The sequence below is a fragment of the Falco naumanni genome, chromosome 10, assembly GCF_017639655.2.
Source record: "Falco naumanni isolate bFalNau1 chromosome 10, bFalNau1.pat, whole genome shotgun sequence".
NCBI lineage: Eukaryota > Metazoa > Chordata > Aves > Falconiformes > Falconidae > Falco > Falco naumanni.
In genome coordinates, this window is record NC_054063.1 from 14,675,807 (window position 1) to 14,698,185 (window position 22,379).

Here is a 22,379-nt window from a genome sequence, read left to right on the forward strand (position 1 = left end):
TCCCGACAGCAGGCAGTGTCTATACAGCAGGACGAAGGAATCATTCCTTCTGCATCAGTTTGCAAGGAAAAGGCATTGCTTTCAAGGTCTGGCTTTGAAAGCTATGTTAGTGATGTATTTAAAGACTTCTCAGAAGAAATTAGAGAGGTACTGCATGATTTTACATCTCTCCTTGAATAGCAGCCCAGTTTAAAACATGTAACACACAAAGCATTCCTCAGTAAACAATACAGCCATTAAGATGATGCTGTGCTCTTACCTTCTGGGCTAAAGACTGCTCTCTTTTAAGCACAGGAGAGTGGTTTGCAGATGGAACTTTTCTATAAGTTTGGTTTTCTTTATCAATTGAAAAAAAAATCAGTATCATCTGTCAATACATTATCACTCAAAATTGTATTTAACTCAATAGTTTGATAAATGGTATTTACGTCTGTTTGGCTGCGTTTTCTGTAGCTTAAGAGCAGTCTATGTATATTGACAAGGTCTTTTTAGGACTGGAAACTTACTTTATGAGAAACAGAGGCTTGGCATTTTCTAGATTTATGATCTTTGATATTTTGCTGGATAGAATATAAGCATATTAATCATAATGACAAATATTTTGATATTGATTCAACTAAACCTTCACAAGACCTTTCCTACTAAAAATAGAACAAAATCTGCCAAATAAGAAAGAAATAGTTCTTTACTTCTCCCATCTTAACATCTATGCCACTAAAATATTCAGAGGACTATGAACGTGCATAAGGAATGTTTATGTTCTTTCTTGAGGTTATCATAATGCAAAATATTTTGCTGAATGTGGTAGGTGATGCATAAAATTACATCAGAATTAATGCCTAGTTGCACTTTATCCAGATTCTGTCTAGATTCAAAAATAAGATGGGAAAACACTACATGCTGATAGATCTGAAAAACCTGAAGAAAGTTTATGCATCCGGAGAACTATCACGAATGCTTTTAAAACCTCATCTGGCTGGGACTAAAATATAGCACATCCCAAAATAAAAGCATTGCATATACTGCATCAGTACGTGCAATGTCAGTCATGAGTTGAACACATCCCCTGCCCTCAGACATCAGTTAGCTGTGCTGGCCAGCCATGTTCAGTACAGGCTGACACGATAAGTGATGACAAAGCTATCTAGAAAACAAAACTGCATGACCAAAGGGAGGAGAGGGGAAGAAATTAATCTGCCTGTCTGGTAATTTAAGACGACTATATACCAGGTCCATCATTCCTGTGTAGAGCCTTGAATTGACTAACACTGAAAGTTTCACGCAGCTGCACAAAAATTATGACAGCCTCAGATTTCCACTCTGGGAACTGGCAACTGCAGCTGGAACGGTGGAGGACACTGCAGTGGCATTGCTTTAATATGAAAGGCTTCACAGTCTTAAAGGGGTCTGCTAGCCAAAAAAAGTACCAGCAAATGCAGCGAAGCAAAATAAATGAGAAATGCATGTTATTTATCTCTAAAATACATTAGGAAAGTCCATGCATGCACACAGAAGCCAAAAGATATGTGAGGTACCTTCTCTCCAAAGAGATGGAGAGCAGCCCAGGACCATTTATTGCTCCCATAAGAGGAAAAGGTTTACACAGCAAGCAAAAGGCCAGGTGTGTCAGATACCTGCTTGCTCATCAGGTGGAGATTCTGGAGTGACATGAAAAAACACAAACTAAGCACAAACCCAAGAGATCCATATTTTCTTCAATACGGATCCAAATAGCTGCTGCAAAGTCAGGTAGCTTAACTGAAATTACACTGACCCAGTGCTAGCCAAGTGTCAGCAAACGGGTCTTCCTGAGGTTCGTGTTTTTCAATATTGTATCACATCCAAGTTGCAAACAGGGCACATAGAAAAAGCTGCTACCACACAGGTAAATGCTTTAAAAACATCAGTGCTGTTCATCTGCTCTCTCTGTCCTCTGCTCCTTGAACCCATGGCTGGGCAGGTTCAGCCTTGCCAGCGGCCAGCGCTCCCTCAAACGCTTGGGAAACGAGCTCTGCTCTACAGCATCTCCCTGCCACTGCAGAAGGTCTAAGCTTGGCTTCTTTCTTAATGGGGGTGGATCCAACCCCCACATAGCCATCTTTCCAAAGGGGGATCTCCAATTCTGGAATTTTGGGGATTTTAGGATCATGTTTTTTCCAAATACAGAAATTTTAATCCCTCTATAAAAGCTTTTTATGCTTTGCACAAAATACATAAACATACACATGACACTTATTCTGAAGACAGTATCCACAAAAGACACTGTGCAGGATTAATTTTTTTTTTTTTTAATTCAACCATACTTTATTTTTCAATACCTATTAGATTTTTTCCTTTTTATTTCAGTTGAAACTAAGTGCTAATAGATTTGGACAAGACAGCAAATTTGACAGTCTGCAGATTTCACATTAATACTTGTCTTGGAAAAGAAAGGATGTAAAAATGTAATTTACCCAATCCGATGATATCAACTGGAATATTGGCCTGTCAGTCATAGGCAGGCAATCTAAGTAATGCACCTGCCCAGCGGATTTAATAACTTTTATGCTCATATACTTTTCAGAACTATCTTAGAGATCTGGCTCTAGGTCATAGAAGATGTACTTCTCACGGGTGCTTCTTAAAGCTACAGCTGACTACACAGACTGTTTAAAAGCGGTATGTTTTGATCTGCAAAATATATTCCAATATTTCTGAAAGCAGCTGGATTTTCAGAGGAGCCATCTTTTAATGAACCTACTGCTCAGCAGCTGTGTGTCTTGGAATCCCTAATTATATCTCCAAATCCAAATCCTACGTCGATGATTAAGCTGTGTCATTCCAAATTCCCACAAGTTCAGGATTTAAATACATAGATTCACAGACATATTTCTGGCAGATATGAGTAACTATGCTTTGCAATACTAACAGCCAAGACATGACTTAAACATGATGCAAACATTAAATCTGCCGAGCTAGACAGGTATGTGGTCCTATTTCCAATTATAATATGTAACACAACTGATATTTCATTTTATTTCGTTTAAGAAGAATTGGTCCTACTCGCTGTCCTTTGGCATAATTAATTAATCAGAGACATAAGATATCTGGCAAGGAAGGAAATGGGAAAATAAGGCATAGAACAATTGGCACCTTGATTAGGGGCTTGTCAAGAAGAACACCCAACCAAGCTATCGTCACCAAAGGCATCCATCTCAGAGGTGCTGCTGGCACCACGCTTCACCAGGTAAGAGAATCGGCGGTCACTTGGTCACTTGAGGGATCCCGATGCAAAGCTCAACAGAGTAAAGCGAATCGGTCTGACTGTCCAAATACCTCACAAGCTTCTGTTGGGACTTTAAGATGGCTGAACTGTCTCTGCTGAGGCGTGGAAGTAGATCAGTTATACAGCTGCAGATTTGGTGAGTGGTTTATTAAAATCAGCAGGTAAAAATACTGGGTTTACACTGACGTTTCTAAAAGAAGCAGCCCTGTTCCTGAGATTATGAAAGCAATCAACAAACCGCAAACAAAACCAACCAGCCAAAGACAGCAGAAGCTAAACATCTAAACATTTATTGTAGGAATCACAAAATAAATGCATTCACGTGCTTTAAAAAAAAAATTTCCATAAGATTTCCACAAAATGAAAGGGCTGCAGCCACCATAAAAGACACACATTTCTCACTCTAAGTCACCTACCAAACGGCAACAGTCTCTTTCTTTTAAGCAAATGGTCTTGAATTCTCTCCATGCATAGTTCTGCTTATAAGCTTGCAAAAACTGAAAGTACTTCACACCAGTGTTAAGTGTCCTGCCTGGCTCCTCCACTTGCCTTTACGAGTAAAAGTTACAGCATGAAAAACATTGAAGACTATTTTAAAGTCAACCTTGATTGAACGGAACAGAGTAATATCACTTGGACTGTATTAAAAGTGTATGTAATAAAACTTCAAAAGAAATGTGAATTAGATCTAGAAGCATACACTCTAAAGCACTGACAATAACAAGAGAAAACCCCCAAAGGTTAGGGCAAAGTTATGTTTCAATTTCCTATCTTTGAACACTTGCAGGGCTACTTCTAGTTACATTGGAAAGACCAGAATGATGACAGGGAAATCAAATATTTTTCAAAAGTTAAAGGTGTGGGCTGTGTAATGATTAAAAATAATTAACTTTAAATTGCCAATTTTAACATCGTTTATCAAGCTTAAAACAACATAACAACTGGCTATTATTTTACAACAAATTTAAAGGACGCACAGCAACCATGCAATCTGTACTACACAAAGTGCCACCCACCCGATGGCTTTCTGCTCTGTGCTCTCTCTGTGCAGAGAGCGTAAGTTGAAGTCAGCAACACAGTACAAATAAGAATAATATCAACTGCACATATACACTTGCCTCTTTCAACTGTAAATAAGTTGGGATTTTACCCAAATGATAAAAACAAGAGTTGGCAACAGTTCACTGGGGTTTTGCATCAATGAAAAAAAATGATATTTACAATGTGTTTTCCACCTAAGCAAGGGCTTTGGTGAAACGCATGCCATAATACTGCTTCTAATTTAGCTGTCCATATTTTAACAATCAGCCGGGATCTGATGCTTTTGCTTGCTGCAACAAGAGAAAGTTCAAGAAATTTTCATTTTTTTTCCTTTTGCAGCCACAGAAAAACAGTCACCCTCTGACCCAGAAAAGGACGTAATTAACTATAATCATAAGAGCCAATTCAGTGAGACAATTCTTGTGTGTTGTTGAAGTGCTGCTTAAAAGAGCAGCATGAAGCTTAAAAAAAAAAAAAAAAAACCACCCAGATTCTGTAGAGTATACCAAAAAGGCATAACATATAGGCAGGGGGACTCTGCCGAAGTAGTTCATGAAGAAAACCGAATCACTGCATCTTTCTGTCTCAGCAGTTCTGGGTTTAACTGGTTCTTTGGTATGTCACATTTACATTTTTTGCTAAAAATAATGTGCTTTTCACAATGAATTTCCATGTTACATTTTATAATCTGGTAAAATTAAAATAAAATGACAGTACTGTTAGGGGGGGGGGAAAAAAAAAAGGGAGAGAAAAAGGATTTCGTAACAAGAATTAATTGCTGCCCCATCAGGTATCTTGTTGAATCAGTATGCTGATGACAGACGTCATTACAGGAAAAAAGCACTGGTAAATAACAGGTTACACCTTTTACTCCAAACTAATCAGCATCCATTGAACAGCTACAGGATATGAATTTCATGCCTGGGTGCTAATACATCCTTGATCCATTTTTTGGCAAATGAAGAAAGAGATTTTAATTCTCAGATTCCAGATCTTCACTACTTTTTTTTTTTTTTTTTTTTTTTCTTTTTTCTCCTGAGGCTTAAAGTTCACCAGTGTAAAATCTACAGTTCAAATAGTGAGTGTCTAGCACTGGCCAAATATACAAAAGCTCATGGTTGTAATACACAAATTCACTGCAAGAAAAGACTTGTTTGTGTTGTTTTTTTTTAAATCACAAATTATGCTATTGGGAATTCAGGGAGATAAAAAAGAAGTCCACTAAGTTTAAGCTGCCTACAGACTCTCTGCAGCAGGAAAAAATGAGAGATTTATAGCAGAACAAGTATTTGATTTAATACAGACAATACATGGGAATTACTGCAGAAACTTCATGGGGTTCATCTGGCCTCTGTGACTGCTGAAGCGATGCAGCAGAGAGCAAGCAGAGAAGGTGACCAGCTGCCCATCTACTCCTCCTCCTTCATGTGGGCCACGCTGAAGCCACATAGCCATCAACCAAGGCATCCTCACGTGTCTCCGGAGAAGTTTGTTTTACACAAGTCTTTTGCTGTCTCCAATAGCCCATATTTTTTCCTGTCCGTGTACCCAATATTAAATGGAAATCAGTATCCTACCAGACATCGACAAACTGGAAATTAATGAAAGATAATCCTACTGCCTGCATTCACCCCAGCGAAAGAAAAATGTTCTCATTTTTGTCACAATTTTTCCTACCATCCTGCTTTGACCTTATATTCTAAGGTCAAATAAACAGCCCAAAAGAACACACAGCCAAACAGAAGGTAGTCATTGATGGCTGTTCTATTTCTTATGAAGATGCCACATTTTTTTTACTTTTTATGGCGTCTGGGAATTTTTTTACATTGGAAAAACTCCCCCAATGCCCTTTCATGCCTACAGGTGGCAGAGCACACCCAGCCCTGCAGCTGCACAGCACATCCCAACTCTCCCACTGCAACATCATTTTGTGGTGCAAGTAGACCTGTCTCGGTAACCAGCATCTCAGTATGGGTCCTGCCATAAAATCCTTCATGTTTAAAGGTACTCGTTCTTGCAGAATACCAGCTAGTCATTGTCAAAATTAAGGATGGCAGGCTGATACCATTTTAAGAAAGACTAAATGGATACGTTTCCATACGCTGGTACTTGAGACAATTGCCGAGTCTAATTTTAAAAATGTGGGGTTTCTAGCTCAGTGCTATCCTGAAGTACTTCAAATTAATATAAAATTACTTCCTTCGATAAATGAGCAAAACTCCTCTGAAATCAGCTGAAAAAATAACCTTACATAAGTACCAAAACATCTGCCACAAACAGAATTATTTCAGAGTGACCTAGAAAGATCTGAGGTTTTGATACAAGAAATAAGATCAGCAAATCAATACCAGAAAAAGAAAAGTTTCCTGGGCACATCCAGAGGAACATTACAGGTTTCAGTGAATCAGCTGCTGGCATTTTGGTACTTTGAAGCCATTTTTTAACATCACATTGTACTCTAGAGCACACATAAATATGTATCTGAATCCATATGTAAAGAGTGTTTTAGATTTAAATGAACACACAAATACATACATACAAATACACATGCGCACAACTGGGAAGTGGATATCCGAGAGACACTGGCTTAAATTTATAGTCTGAAATAGAATAACCATTTTACATTTGAAAGAATGTCATCACAATACATAAAAGACAGCACAGCTTGTGGATGAACCATATGAATCTGGCATTTTTACAACTTATTTTTTAATCCATGCAGACCTTTCCTGAGTTCACATAGCTATTCAATCAAAAAATACTCAGATCCTTATTCACAAAAGAGAATTGAGATAAGACAATACCCTTCAGAATACTTTAAACAGCACCTGCTTCATTAAACCCTTATAATTTCACTTAAGAAACATTTCCACCGCTATTAAACTCTGCATGTTTTAGATTGTTTACAAGACAGACAATTAAAAGAAGGGAATAATTAAAGCATTATTGTGGTGGTTGTTTTAAACATTTTCGATTGCAAAAATTGTGAAATCAAGTTCTGAATAACAGAAGATTCACTCCATGGGAAGAATTATTGGGACAGATATGGCAAAGCCACTTCAAGGCAGTCTAATGAAACCTGTATTTTTAAATTATAGCATAGCTATAAACCCAGTTTTTTCAGGATCAATACAGTGCTTAAATGACAACTAAATAAAATCAATGCAGCTTACTCGAGTTATTATGCCTAAAACTAGTGACAAGTCGATAGAACTATTTACTCTTTCCTTCTCCAATAACATCTGCAGCCCTAAATATGGTTGAACAGTGTTCAGAAGGCAGTGTGGGAGAGAAGACTCTAGAACTCCCTCATTTAAAATGATTCTAGATAACAGAAAATTGGCAATTTTGGCTCAGCATAGCACAATTTCTACAGGTAGGCTCAGCATGAGGCTGACTGGACACTGAAGGTGAACTATTTCCCATCACTAAAGTAACATATAATGAATTGGCTGCAGTGATTTTGTAGTAAGAGACCACTGATATATGAGTGTTTTGTTCCCACTGCACTGCAAAATGTTTTATCATTTTTAAGGCAAGCAATTCCCTAACAAACCCGAGATATTCATTAGGAAGAGTGACACATAAGTATTTCAGTTGAACAAATTTGAATATCCCTCCTAAGGCGCTGAATTTTTTTGCAGGGACAAAAATGTCTGCATTTGAAAATATTCCAGGGTTTCAGGCTGAAATAGATGCAAAGTAGGTGATAACCAATTCTTTCTGCTGTCAAAAGAAAAGTTTCCTGTGCTTCTACTTTTAGAACGTGGTGGGGTCCCATTACAGCTGAACAGCTTGTACAGACACCTCAGCTCAAGTAATAACGCGACCAAAAACTTAGAAATTTTGTGTGATGCTTTTTTCTAGAATAATTCTAACATGAAGTTCAATTAAGTATTTTTTTATTGTTATCTTTTTATCCTCTCTGAATATCCATACGTAACTGAAATTATCATTCCAAATATTGTATTTAGTTTGATCCAATTACAACTAGAGGATAATGAGTCTCAGGAGAGGACTGTAATCTTCATAAAGTCACAGGCTATCAACCCTCAGCTGAGAAGTACTTCACCATATAAAGTTGACATTTTTCAGCTACACCTCTTCTTGAATAAAATTAAAAAGTACAAAAAGCCAGCAGTCTAGTTTAATTTAAATCTCTGAATAGGAAAAAATAGGTTTTTTTAAAAAAAAACACTTTCTGCTCCCACTGAACTTAGCAAATAAAACATTGGTATTCAACAGTATGATCCTAAATAAAATGCAAACACATCAAGCTTTCTCCATTGAAATCAATGCAAGTTTTTTAATGGTATACCATAATATGACTCACCAGTCTTTTTTCTTTAAATTCTTATTGATTTACGAGAGGCACATCCCTGCCAAATAATCTAGTAGCCTGAGTTTTCTAGTCTCTGGGGAGCTCTCAGCCCAGGATAGAAGCCTGCCAGGTGCAGCATCTTAACTTTATCAAGCAACTTCCTAAATTAATAAGCCAAGTGTATTTTTATGTCACACATATATTTAGAAATTTGTATGTTATCAAGTAACGTGTGGTCTCTTAGGAGGCGAAGAATACACCAATAGTGAATTTGGATGACGACTCCTCAAGGGTGATCCCTCTTCGGTGATCCGGTGACAAGTGTTAGTAATTGACAGCAGTAATTGTAACAATGAAAACAATGAACAGCTTACCTTCTCTTTATTTACAAACTGTGGAAATCTGATTATTAAATGCTCTTATATTATTTCATCTAAGCATAAAAATCAAGAGAGTATACTCAAAATTTTGAAGTATCAATTTACATTCTTTGGGTTTGAGCCACATATACCATTGTCACCTCCTTTTAAGTGGTGTTTCCACTAAAATAACTTCAACATCTTGGTGCTAAAAGCAAACTTTTACACTTGACTGCATAACATGAATAAATAAGATCAGCACTTCTCTTTTCCTGCTTGGCAAAATTTACACTAGATTCAGGGAAAGTTTTACATTAATTATAAAATTTCATCTGTGCTTAAAGATCTCTTCTGCTTGGCTTCGAGCCACCTTGCCCTTGAGGACTGTAATGCTGGAAAAACACGGATTTGGATAACACTAGGATTCACAAAACTGTCTGTACAAGTTCAAAGATCAGAGATTTTAATTAAGTTTCATGCTGCCCCGTTGCCTGATGGAGCTGCAACAGATGTCATTGAGACTTGCGTGCGCAAAGGACAGAAAACAGCTCTTCCGAACTGTACTATTCAAAATAATCTTCTATACCTCATGTTTTGCTCCCTTTTTGAAACATGCAGTGAACTACAGGGACTTTCTATACTTAACCCTTAGTTTCAAACATACTGGTTATGCTTGCATAAAAATAAGACAAACAGATCACCAGAGTTCTCTAACACCTCCCTTATCCCAAAGATCTGTACAACCTGATCTCTGAAATGTTGATAGAAGTTTACCTCAGACACTACCACATTATGTAAGCATCAGCATTCGGGAGCACTAATTACCATTAGCAGTTTCCTATGAAAGGACATGAAAGCACAGATTGGAAATTACCCTTTCTTTTCTCTGTGGAAGATATTTTCCTACAAAGGACAACTGAAAAAGACCAAGCTTCAGGGATACAAAGTCTATTAGACAGATTTGAGACTAGATGAGTAAGAAAAATAAAGAATTCAGACCTGTTTTGGAATTTTGGACTTAATGAAAGAGGAAGTCAAAGAATTTAATAAAGTGTCCTGGGCAGCATGGGAAAACTGAGTAAAGACATCAGAATGATTCAGCAAGATTACAAAAGAACAGTGCTATGATTTTTCAACACCACAGTTAATTGACAAGACAACAAAGAATACTGGGCAAAATCCAAGCAGACAGTTGCTAAACATTGTGGCTAAATACAGGATAAAAAAAGAGCCCTAATAAGTCTATATTGAATTTTTAGTATTGTCATTCATTAAGATTACATTTTCCTTAAATACTCTTATTTGAACACCTCCTTCACTTTCTAATAGTTCATTGCTGTGAATCACTAAACCCTGGATCTGGATGTAAAGAATGAATGAAGAAACCAAAAGCGTGGTAGTCCCTAGGAGAGAGGGGTCTGGACATAGCGGATCTGTGACATTCCCTTAACTGGGACTCTGATTATGACTCAAAAGCAACCAAGAAAGTGTCCCCTACGCTCTTGGGTCTACAAGATCAGGAAAAAAAAAACCTTCTAAAACCAATGTCTTATTCTAACATTCCCTGCAGTTACTACTGCATAGCTATAAATATTTCTCACTGACAATTGTGATGCAGTAGGATTTGCCTCCGTATGATCTCAGTATCCTCTGTCCTAAGAGCCATTTCCAACCGGTGAAACCGCATTTCCATCTTTTCCTCATCATATTCAGTACAAATCCTCATAGAACAATTTAAAGAAAATAATTTTTTTTTAAAAAAAAAGGACTTTATTTCACTTCAAGAGAAGGTGTAATCAATCAAGAAACAATACTGAATTCAAAGCCCTTCAGCAGAAGGTGATATCTGAAGGTGCTCCTGTAGCCTTCCTGCTCATTCACTTTTCCCCGGGTAGTGCCCCTGCCTCCAGTATTCACGGACGTTTTCTGAATTGTAGAGCTCATGCAGTACCCAAAGAAGCACCAATATTTGACCCAATTTTCTTCTCAGGGGGACAGGCTTTTATACTTAGAAAAAAGTTAGGTTTATCTGCAGACGAGGGAGACTGAAGAACTACAATGTCCTCCTTGATAGAATAGTATCAGCACACAGTCTCAAAGCCTTAGAATTTCATCTCTGCTTCACTAAAGGAGGTTTCTTGGGGTTTTTTCCTCACCATAATTCAATGCAATTCAATTGAATTCACCCTGCAGGGCACAGAATTCCCGATAGATCAGGTGAGACTTTAAACTGCTGTGACTGTACCTTTTATTACAGAGAGAGTGGAGAAAATTCTGTTTTAGGATGATTTACTCAACACTAGAGCCATAACCACAATTTATACATGAATAGAGCAAAAGTATTGTTTACAAGGTAGTTATTTAAAACTGCTTCTTAGCAAAAAGAGCACATATTACTGAAAGCTACAGTCCAATTCATTTTCAATTCCTGGTTTACTTTGTATTGCCTGTACTACTATACATCTTTTATTTAATTCATGTTTTTCAAAGTTCTGCCACCGCCTAAACAGCAGAGAAATATATTGCCTGATATAAACCATTGGATCAACTTTATAAATATGCAGGATTGTATATCTGTAAAGATATTAGCGTACCTTAATGTAGGTATATGCAGAGATATTGTAAAAGCTTTGCCCAAACATAGCGTGACAACCTAGACAGTCATTTCTTACCTAATCTACATAATTAACTGTTTCAAATAAGGGCGAAAGTTTTTTAACTGACAATTCTAAGTCTGTGAGGCAACTATAATATAATGTCCATGTGACAAGTCTGAATAACATTTCACTAGCTTTCAGTACAGAATATACACCGTTTATTAACTTTTAGGGACACATTTACCTTAAGGAATTCACATGAGTGTACATCAGCTAGGACTCTCACCTTGAACCTTTAATGGAACATGGTTTTTACAGGTGTACCAGTAGGAAAGGAATAACAAACTAACAGAAAGCACATCAGTGCAGAAAAGATTTTCATTTAAGAAATGAATCCATAGTGTTTATGCATTTTCAGAGCTGCACCCAAAACAATCGGTTCTGAATGCCAAAGAGCAACTGTCGAGACTCATCATTTTTCTGATATAAACACAGCATCCTGCTTCAGTTTCATTTTTAGAGCAGTTCTGGCATCATTTTCCACAAATGATACATGACTGACATGATAAAAGTGAGCTGCTCACTCTGTAACAGGCCATCTCCAAAAGTGAAAATTTTCAAAGTATTTTATACATATTCAATTTCACTCTACATTTATGCCAAGTTTCTTAGCTCCACCAGTGCTTCTGAATTTCCAAACCTCTTGGTTTCTTTGTCAATAATAGTAACTTTCCAAAAGAAGAGCTTACCTGTTTACATGTCAATCCTTTATTAGCCTACATGAACACAATCCACACAACCTTACAGCTGGAAACCTGACAGATTTTTTTCTGGTATTGCAGGAAGCACTTAGAGACCACTAAAAAAGATGGGATTTTTAGAAACTTAATCTTTATGCGCCCTTATCTGGCACTTTTTCCCTCCACACTAGGGACTATTTTTGTTAACCACTTTTTTCCAAAGCCTTGAATAGCTTGAAAATTGCCTTTCTGTACAATGTCCCCTCCTCATACACTACATCACAGCTGCTGCATTCAATTGGAAGGCTGTCGTTATCTATTCCTGTCTCTGTGTTGCAAACTTGGATGGCAGCAGGGCACATGCTGGAAGAACAGAACTAAACAGGGAACTATTTTTATAGTCATGGAAGAGCTTGAGATTGCAAAATTCAGAATTAGCCAACATAAATTGAGTGTGAATGTGATACTCAGAAGGACAAAAGCATCTATGAAAGGAATTCCATTTTCATTACCTGTCTCTATAGATCTGTAAGGAGATAGTGCTTTTAAAAAATATATGTAAAATGCTATCGATTATTATAGCATATCTAATCTTGCTAAAAAAGATTTTTCAAAGCATACTGTACATACAGGGAATGGAGGCAGGACTTAGATAAAAATGTTTCCTCTAAATCATACCATTTAAATTTGGTTAACTTGCTGTCAAAAGATAAAGTCCTTATGGAAACCCTCAAAACAATTACTGAAATACCAGAAAAACGGGTATTAGTGGACTTTCTTTTAGGGAAACATAGCATAGAAGTTTACCAGAAAGCTGTTGGTTAGCTATAGCTACTGGTTCTTTTTCCACACAGGAGCTGATGCACAGAAGTGCAGTTTGCTTAGTAAGCAAAGGTTTCAAATCCAATTGCTCTCACAGCCAGTTTAGGTGACCGGGCCAAGAAAAGAATGCTGGAGCTTCTGATTTCCAGGGCACACTAGGACCACATCGCTTCTTTAATCACAAGTACTCTTCCGTGTTTCCTCCTAAAATAAGTGCAGAATCAATAGTGCCCACAAACTTTTCCTACACTCAGAACATCTTGCAAGTTGACATAAAAAATTTGAAGTATTTCAGGCAATATAATTAAAGTAAAAACAAACAAAAACCAGACCACCTATGCAGAATTTTCCAGTATTTATCTCTGTGAACATGGTTGGATAGGGTAGTAATAAAAGAACGGCAGCTACATCGCCTGAATGCAAGCACCGTCAAGCCCTTGCATCAAACTTTTCCCTGCACCCCCCACCCCCACCCCATTTTATTGTTTTCAATATATAGCTGTGCAAACCCCTTGTATCTTGGGAGGGGAGCATTTGGTTGTATGAGGGGGTGGGGAGGAAACAAGCCTCTATCACTTCTCATGCAGTTTGGAAAACCCAGAAGACCAAATCTCAATTGCATTTTTTTCTACATCTCATTTCTTCTTTGCTGCGTATGTTATTAAGCCCCTTTCCCTTAGCTATGTCTTTGTTATTACATTCCTTCTGGAAGAGGTAATCCTTTTACTCCCAATCAAGTTTGAAACATTTGAAGAAAGTACTGGAAGGTTCTGTAGTTCCATGTAGAGCATTTAGACGTTAATTCACTATTTCCCTAGAGAATAACCTGGCCTTATTCCTCTTCTCAGTAAAACATCTCCACCCTACCCCCACCCCCCTTTCTGATTTTCTGACCTGAAAAGAGAGAAGTAATAAACATCAGATGGATCTTTTTGAATAATTCCAGGGACACCTGAATAATAGTTAAATCCCATGTAATTTGAATATGTGTAGGAAGAAGCAGCAGCAGGTAAGCCAGGCTGGAACACACATCACTGAAGGCCTCAGTAAACTGGAAGTTTGTTTTGCTTCATGTGTTCTACTTCCCATCTAATCAAATAACTATCTTTAGTTTAATCACTGCTCTGACTCCAAGGTTAATTTTCACTTTTCAATATGCTATTTCTTTTTTTCATTTTGAGAAGCCTTAATCACAGATGCCCTCAGTAATGTTTATCCAGGACTCCAGAAACTGTTCACTCAGTGATAGAAACACTGATAGAAACATCATAGAAACAGCACGATAAGAATATATTTTAGGAATGCGAGTGGTTTAAATTTTATTAAGAATCTCAATTCTGAGATTTTATTTCCTTTCACCTCTTCTTGCTGTGTATTTCAAAAGCAGGTAATAACACCGTGGATAAAGTTTCACTGTGTACCAATAATCCATAGAACTAAATTAAGTATTCCTTTATGAAAAAGCACAGTAAGTACAGCAAAAGTTACAGAGGTGTACTACGGACCTACGCACCAGGAACAAGGAGTCAATATCTGCACAGAATAAAATACGATTTCTAAATGCACATCATCATTTTTGTTTATTTTTGTGTTTAAAGTATTTAACCAGAGTTTTATCTTTCTACTAAAAAAACATGCTTTTAAAATATGAAACCAAACCATAAACTCTTTCAGTGTAAAGTCTGAATGGAGGTGACAATCAAATGTTCCTCTTACCTCGTTCTGGAGGTCACGGATCATTTTGCTCTTCCTTTCCATTTCAGTCTTCAAAAAGTTAATCTACAAGTTTTAAGAAATGTTGAGTCTGAGTTATTGAAATGTATGTAAACATCAATTTAACCATTAATTGAACACTCTATCATCTCATGATAGCTATGCCCAGGACGTCCTCTGACCACCACATGACCCTCCATTGAAGCAGACTTGTTAAGAACAACAAAACCCCTGTAAGAAAAGATTTAGATTATAAAGACATTGACTTAGAGATTAACAGTTTGGATGTTCTGTAGATAAAAAATGACACTGAATCTGCATGACAAGACATCTGTTCTTAGAATCATGTCCACACTCAAGTAGACAGATGTCGGTAATTTAAAAACCATCACCAGACTTGACATCCCTCTCGTCTGTGCCAAAAGAGAAGTTAGAGGACACTATCAGCACTTAAAAGAGAAAAGCGGGTAGGAGGTCTATGAGATCAGTGCCGCCTGACATGCATAAATGGAACTTCTTTTGCAAACACTTCCAAAATATTAAGCAGTTTGGTTGTGGAAATCCTAACTCTGCATCCAGCTGCCCTTGAGGGTGATGTTTTAATAGCAGATGAAGATATTCAGCATTTGTCCAGCAATCACATCCACAAATACTGAGATTTAGACACAATCAAAATATGAGATCAGGGTTATCAGGGAAAAGCATAACCCACCCACCCACCCCCCCAAACGTTCACAGGGTTGGAGGGGGTGGGGGCATTTTTTCAGCTGTTCAAAAATATTTGCCAGCTGCCATTAAATACTGACCAAAAAATATATATACTGACCTCCGTTAAAGAGTGTTCCCTTTCCTAGTCCCAACTCTCAACAGAATATTAATATTCCTTCAAACCACTTCACTTCTAAGTCTGTGTATATATGAAATAATTAAAGAGATATGATACCAAAATTGTTATCTGTGTGCTCTGTATCCACAGCTTGTAAGTATCAGCTTGAATCTTCCAGGGAAGAAATGTTTAAGACACCACAGTACTTTTAATTTAACCAGCAGTCTTTGTTAGTTAAACCAGTAATTTTTGTTAATTACTATCCACATACACATGCATCTGAGATCACTGATACGAACATCTTAAATAGTGCAAACTTACTGTTTTAGCTTATCTGAATAATTAAAACCTATTTTTTACATATCTTTCTTTTTCCAAAATAATACCAATATTAACTAAGTAGTCATTAACTTTTGCTTCCATATTATAGCAGCACTTTTAAAGCTCTTCTACTAAATCTCTAACAACTGAAGAACCATTTATCTATAAAATACAACTACAGGAAGCTATATAGAAGGGAACACACATCTATATCTATAATTTCATGCTTTATGGCAGATCACTCTGCATCAGACCATTTGCATGATGCTTTTTGTCAGCCCCAAGGACAAAGGATAATACCATTTTCCAGAAAAAGATGTAAAAATTGTACTTTCAGTCACCAAATCCCAATAGCATAATAAACAAGAATGGACATTTATACCCAGCTCTAAATTAAAATGCACAGAAACTGAAAAATTTCAACTAAGAAACTTTCTACATCTCTTCCTCCTTTCTACCCACACTCTTGCTTGTTCTTGCTTGACATTCACCTCCTTCCACACATTGGCTGTCTTTAATTACTATCTAGCTGTAATTATGAAAATGCATAATTAAAATATATTGTTCTAAGGCTGAACTTTGCAATATTAAGCAAGGACACTGCTACTGTCTCCTGGAGACAGACATCCAAGGTACTCCAAGCTTTGTGTGTTTCAGAGCTCATTACATTTATTAAAGGCAACAGCTTCCATCCAGTGGCCTTTACTCACAGCAGTTTGTGACCTTGAAATGTTCAAATTAAATTTTCCCCTATCGAAATACAGAATGCTTTAGCAGATGGCAGTGATCTAATTCTAAAAGTCAGACAATAGTTAGTTATTCACTACACAGGAAGGATGGAAGAATACCAATACAGCATCATTACTGCACAGTCAAAGCTTAGCTGTACACTTACTTGCTTACTTCCAGATTTCTTGTACCTTGGTCGGGACTAAGATATGAGCAAATAAGATGGGATTGGAATACATTCATTAGCACCTAACTACTTCGGCAATAACTGGAAACCTAACATACGCAACATTAATTTTAGTGGTCTGATTTTCAAGTTACAGTGTAGGAATTGACTCCAAAAGCCAGAGAGAACTATTAGACTATTACTTAACACATGGAAAATATTCTTTCCTTTGGGAAAAAGTGTTCTACAAAGGGTTAAATACTTTTAAAAAGAAAACTAAATATACTTTTAGCTACTAAAATTCTTAGATAAACATAACTTTAAGTTGCAAGTTATATTTTAATTAACACAACAGATTTTTGTCAAAGAGATATTTAGGAATTTAGGACCTGTCATAAGGGCTGTTGCTAAACAAAAATATTTTTGAAGTTAAATGAACATCTGCTCTTTTTATTAAAAATATTGCAGGTGTGAGTTTCTGATGGTTCTTTATATTCTTGTTTGGTGATGGATATCTGATTTAAATTCTCGATGTTCTGTTAGTCTTTTATTACTAAGAAAATCTCTACTGATTTCAAAATAACCATGTTGTTTATTGCTTATTTTTACAAGTCATACACAATGTGTTACTTAATTCTCATTTTTCAGAGTGAACACTGAACAACTGGGAAAAAAGAATTTACACAGACATATTTTCTCCTATATTTGACAGACGGTACTATAATTGTATTGTCAAACAATTCCATCACCATGTCTTTTTACAAATAGTTAACATGACATAAAATACCAACAGGATCTAAACAAAAAAGGCAGCTGAGTTTACTCTGCTTAGCCAAACTGTTTTTGAGTATTTAGCTGTTTCATCCTTTATTTTTTCTCTCATCTAGGGCTATCCAGCTCTTTTTATAAACTTTAATTGCAGTTAATGGGAACCAACTTTGCAAACCTCCAGGTCATTTCCTAAAAAAAAAAAAAAATAAAAAAAAAAAAAATAAAAATAACTCTTTCTTCAGATATAAGCAGTTAGCATGAAGTACAGTCAAGTGAAGAGCCCTTCTCCAAAAAGCTTTAAGAGCCTGTTAACCTAATGCAGATACACAGACTCATTACTCACCCTAGTTATACGAATTCACTGGGGGAAAAAAAACCCCACTGTCAAGTTACATGTGTCATTTGCCCTCTGGCTTTTTGTTAACAAAAGTGAAAATTAGTCCATGATCTCTAATCCCATGAACCTGTTTCAGGAAGAAGTGGTTCCACTTCACATGTAGCTATATAGCTTGACAATATTAATAATTTTTTTTTTCACTGTCTAAAAACCTATTATAAATTCCTTAGGTATTTGATATTAAATGGAGAACAAAAAGCTCTGTCGACCTTCATCAACTGTTCAAGAGGACAACAGGTGATTTGGAATGACGTCTTACACATATTATATACATTTTGTATAACTAAATTCAGTACAGTGCTTCTAAGAAGCTTCCTCTAATTAGGAAATGCTTTTTGATACACAAGTAATCCATAGTTCTAGCACGACGTGGTCTGTAGAGAAACTCCCTCTCAAGCCAAAGCTTTCTGGATGAGTGTGTTTGAACCTTGAACTTTGCAACATAGGAATACTCTAATATTTAAACCATCCTCATCATAACTAGTATTCATCTGCACAATTTACTATCCTAGATGGACTAACTGAAGCAAGAGGCATACATTTATCTGAGGTCTGCCATATATTTTCTAGAGAAGACCTGTCCCAAGCCAGACTGCTGCTGTTCTCACCCCTTAGTGCTACAGATTCAGAGGACAAAGAACCCAGAAAGGGAGCGTTCTCTCCTGCCAAGGGCCTCCAGGTCAGTCCTCAGTGTATTAGTGCTGTAAAGGACAGGAAGGTCTTTACACCTCTGTTTTGTTTCCTCAAGCCAGAGTTGCCCTTTCTACCCTCATCAAGTTGTTACTACCTGGCAGCAGCTCCAGCTGCTGCTCTCTGAGAGGCTGCACCCACCAACACATCAGCAGAACAGCAACTTTTTAGCTGCCTACCATTCCTGGCTTCTCTGGTTTTAAGGGGGAGGGGGGGATATTAAAAAAAAAAAAAAAAAGGAAGAAAAAGAACAAACATTAACATTGATAACATTATTTCTGATGAATCATTTGTGCAACCAATAGTGAAGACTCTTGCCATACATTGCACAAGACGTGGATGCAAAGTGTAGTGCATTGCCGCGGCATCTCCTTTGTTCTTTTGGTTTGGTCAGAGTCTTCGAATACTTTCCAGGTTATTTTGCATGTGATTTGATTTAATTCTTTTAAATTCTTACTTACATTTTTGCATTTACCTAATAAAGATCACCTTCAGGCAGGTGTTCCCTGTTGAATATATACAGCCAATTAACATAAAGTAAACATTGCACTATGCCTCCTTGGCAAATGCAGAAAAGAAATATGTATTTCCAACCCCCCTCCAGTGTTTTTATTCATTTGGCTTTGAAAAATATAATTCTATTCTTATTTACTCTGATGAAAATCAAGATTTACTTCACCAAATCCTGTAGAATAAAATGTGCTTAAATTGGATTAGAAACAAGACTCACAATTCATTAAATCAGAATTAAATTCAAGCTCCTATCCTCTAGCTAGGCTTGCCTCAAAGTACCTAGACTTTCTTTCATAGCATTCATGTAACACATGGAGAAACCAGGTGTAAAGAAACCCTGAGTGACAGTAATAATATTTATTTCCATTTCTATTGCACTTTCATCTGAGATCCTGAAGCCCTTTTGGAATGTTCATTCAGTCTCACTGTATTGGTGAGCTTCATTATGTACATTATACCCTGAGGCATAAAGAAATAAATGTCACGAACCAAGGACACCCTTCTGCTTTCCTTAAAATCAGTGACAAATTTAATATTCTGTTATTAGCAAGTTTAAGGATACAGCTTAAGAAGCCAGTTTCTCTACCCAGCTGACAATGCTCCAAGCCAAATTCTGGCATAAACTCAGAGGGGATTTACCTCGTTCCTGCAGTAGGTGATATTTTTGCTTACAATTAACAGTAGGGGTTTTTTTATTACTTGTGTAGAGCATAGCTTATGCTCTTCTCTAGTGCTGGGGTGTGGGTTGCATTTACGCAAGGCACTGCTGCTCAAGTTTTAAAAACCACAATATCACAAAGAACGACAGTATCAATAATCCGTTCACTACCTCTGAGATTTATTTAACTGACAGCTGAATTAGCCTTTAATATAAAAATCTAATAAGAGATTAAATAATAAAATATGTTTTCCACCTTTAATTTGTAAGCCCAGAATTCATTGTGCTGACAAAGCCAGTGGGATTGTGTCCATGCACCTGAAAAAAGCCAACTTTCAACCAGCATGTTTGAGTACTTAGCAAAGACAACTAGATGCTCGGTATTTAATTTTTTTTTTCCCCCTGCATATATGTTGCCCTGGCTGTTGAGAGACACCAAAAATATGTTATTCATTTCAAGGTCAATACAGCATTCAGTTTACTACTTTCCCCCTCTCAAGAAAAAAAAGAGGGGTTTTGGTCTTTAGACAAAATTACAAGTTCCAAAAATCCCCTTGGTGGGGGGGGAACACAAGAATAGGTAAAACAGTGCCTTTACCCTTCAAACTTCGGAGCAACAAAGGGGGGAAAGTGTTTTGTAAAATCACAATAATTGAAAGAAACCAGCAAAAGGAATACTTTTGTTCAAAATCTACATTGTTTCTAATTAGAAGCTGGCATGTAAAACATGCATTCTCACATCTTGTTCACCAAGGGCATAAACTAGGATGTCCTTCACCGCGGGCATAAAGCCACATACAAATCACATTGATACAAAAGATGGCATAGGTAAATATTTCCTACATTTAGCAATTCTTTTTCAACCTCTGTTTTGCAAGGACCCTTGTTTTGTGAGCTAGGGAGACAGTAAAATCTTACTGAATAAACCAGTAATTATCCAATATGAAACTAAAAATAGATCTATAAATCCTTCTAGCAGCTTGTTTTCAAATCCAGAGTTAAAATCAGAGAACACTTGAGAATTGAAGGGACCGCTGGAGATTATCTAGTCAATTTATGCTCTGTGGTGTCCATGTTATAGAAATACTGCTAAGCAACATAGGAAAAATATCCTTTTTACATCTTAGAATTAAACAGAAAACATGATTCTACCTTTTTTTTTTCTGCAATAGTAAAAGTATGTCTGTTTATACCCTGCAACATTACAGTGCTACACATAAATCCAACCAATTGTACAATTTATCCAGAAACAGAATTTCATTAAAGCATGAAATCTTAATGAAGCTTAATGCCTTCCTGTGGTGATAATTAGATCTACTATGGTCAAAATTGGACACTCTATCATCTACTTTGTTGCTTGAAAATCAGTAGTGATTCCAAAAAAGTCAATGGGTGTGTGGCAGTGTACCTTGGTATAGATGAGGTGTGAGGGTCCATAAAGATAACCTCATCAGGGAAAGGACTTAGGATCAAGTCTCCAGGTCCAAATCTGCAAAAGTGTACTGCACACACCCAAATCCCACAAAAATTAGTGAAGACAGGGCTGGTAGCATGCAAACTTTTTCCAGCCTCTTTTTTCTGAAGCTTGTAGAGTGCAATACTACCACATATTTGCAACCCAAATTTTGTTACATGCAAAGTTATTTGAGCGAATGACAAATTCTCAAGGCAAAAGGATTTTAAAAAAGACAGAAGAAACAAACAAAAACAATGAAAGAGGGACAGGGAATCACTCACAGTAGCCTGCTGCTTTTCTGCTTTCTCAGCTGCCTCATTAAGCTGCTTTTGAAAGGCCTCCTGGAGAGATTTCATTTCTTCCCTAGTTTGTTGAAAACACAGAACACAAACTTCATCACAAGTGTCCATTAAGAAATAATTCTTCAGATTCAAGAAAAGACACCTTTAATTATTGAAAGAACAAATGTACTGTGTCTATAAGTCTTGCTAATAAAACCATAATGACCCCCAGATATAGTCCCAATGCAAGACAAAAATTATCTGTGATGGAATTTGGCCACCTTTTAAATCTACTGAATAGCCTGCTGGGCAAAACATCTGCCAGTGTACAATTTCTAGCAAAAAAGATTGGCACCAAAAAAGTGAGAACAGTGGGCTACTGAAAACGCACCGAAATGAAACCATACTACTATCAGTAAGAACCAAGTTTATACCTGCTTTGAAATAAATAAATAATGCTCTGATAAAACCCAAACTTCCCCCTGCCCTTTCTAGAGAGAAGCAACACAGAATTCACTAGAGCATTCTGGCATACAAGGCGGGGGGGAAGGAAGACCAACAAAACAGGAGGATAACTGTTTGGATTGGGCTTTATTTAAATCAAAAAAACCCTTTGCATGGCTGATGCAATCAGCAAATTTCTCCAAATTGTGAGAACTGCAGTTGGCTGAGATCCTCTGCTGGCCACCTATTTCTACCCACAGCATAGGACA

At 36.9% G+C, this 22,379-nt stretch overlaps 1 protein-coding gene across 2 annotated transcripts in view; it reads right to left on the bottom strand.

The window, feature by feature from the left end:
* Positions 1 to 22,379, bottom strand: part of LUZP2 (leucine zipper protein 2) — a 317,377-nt gene that overhangs the window by 78,089 nt on the left and 216,909 nt on the right. For both annotated transcript variants that reach the window (XM_040609740.1, XM_040609739.1), the window contains exons 5-6: positions 21,667 to 21,748; positions 14,862 to 14,924 (exon numbers count right to left, since the gene is read on the bottom strand). In XM_040609740.1, coding sequence (XP_040465674.1) covers positions 14,862 to 14,924; positions 21,667 to 21,748 — 145 coding nt within the window. The remainder of the gene's footprint in view (positions 1 to 14,861; positions 14,925 to 21,666; positions 21,749 to 22,379) is intronic.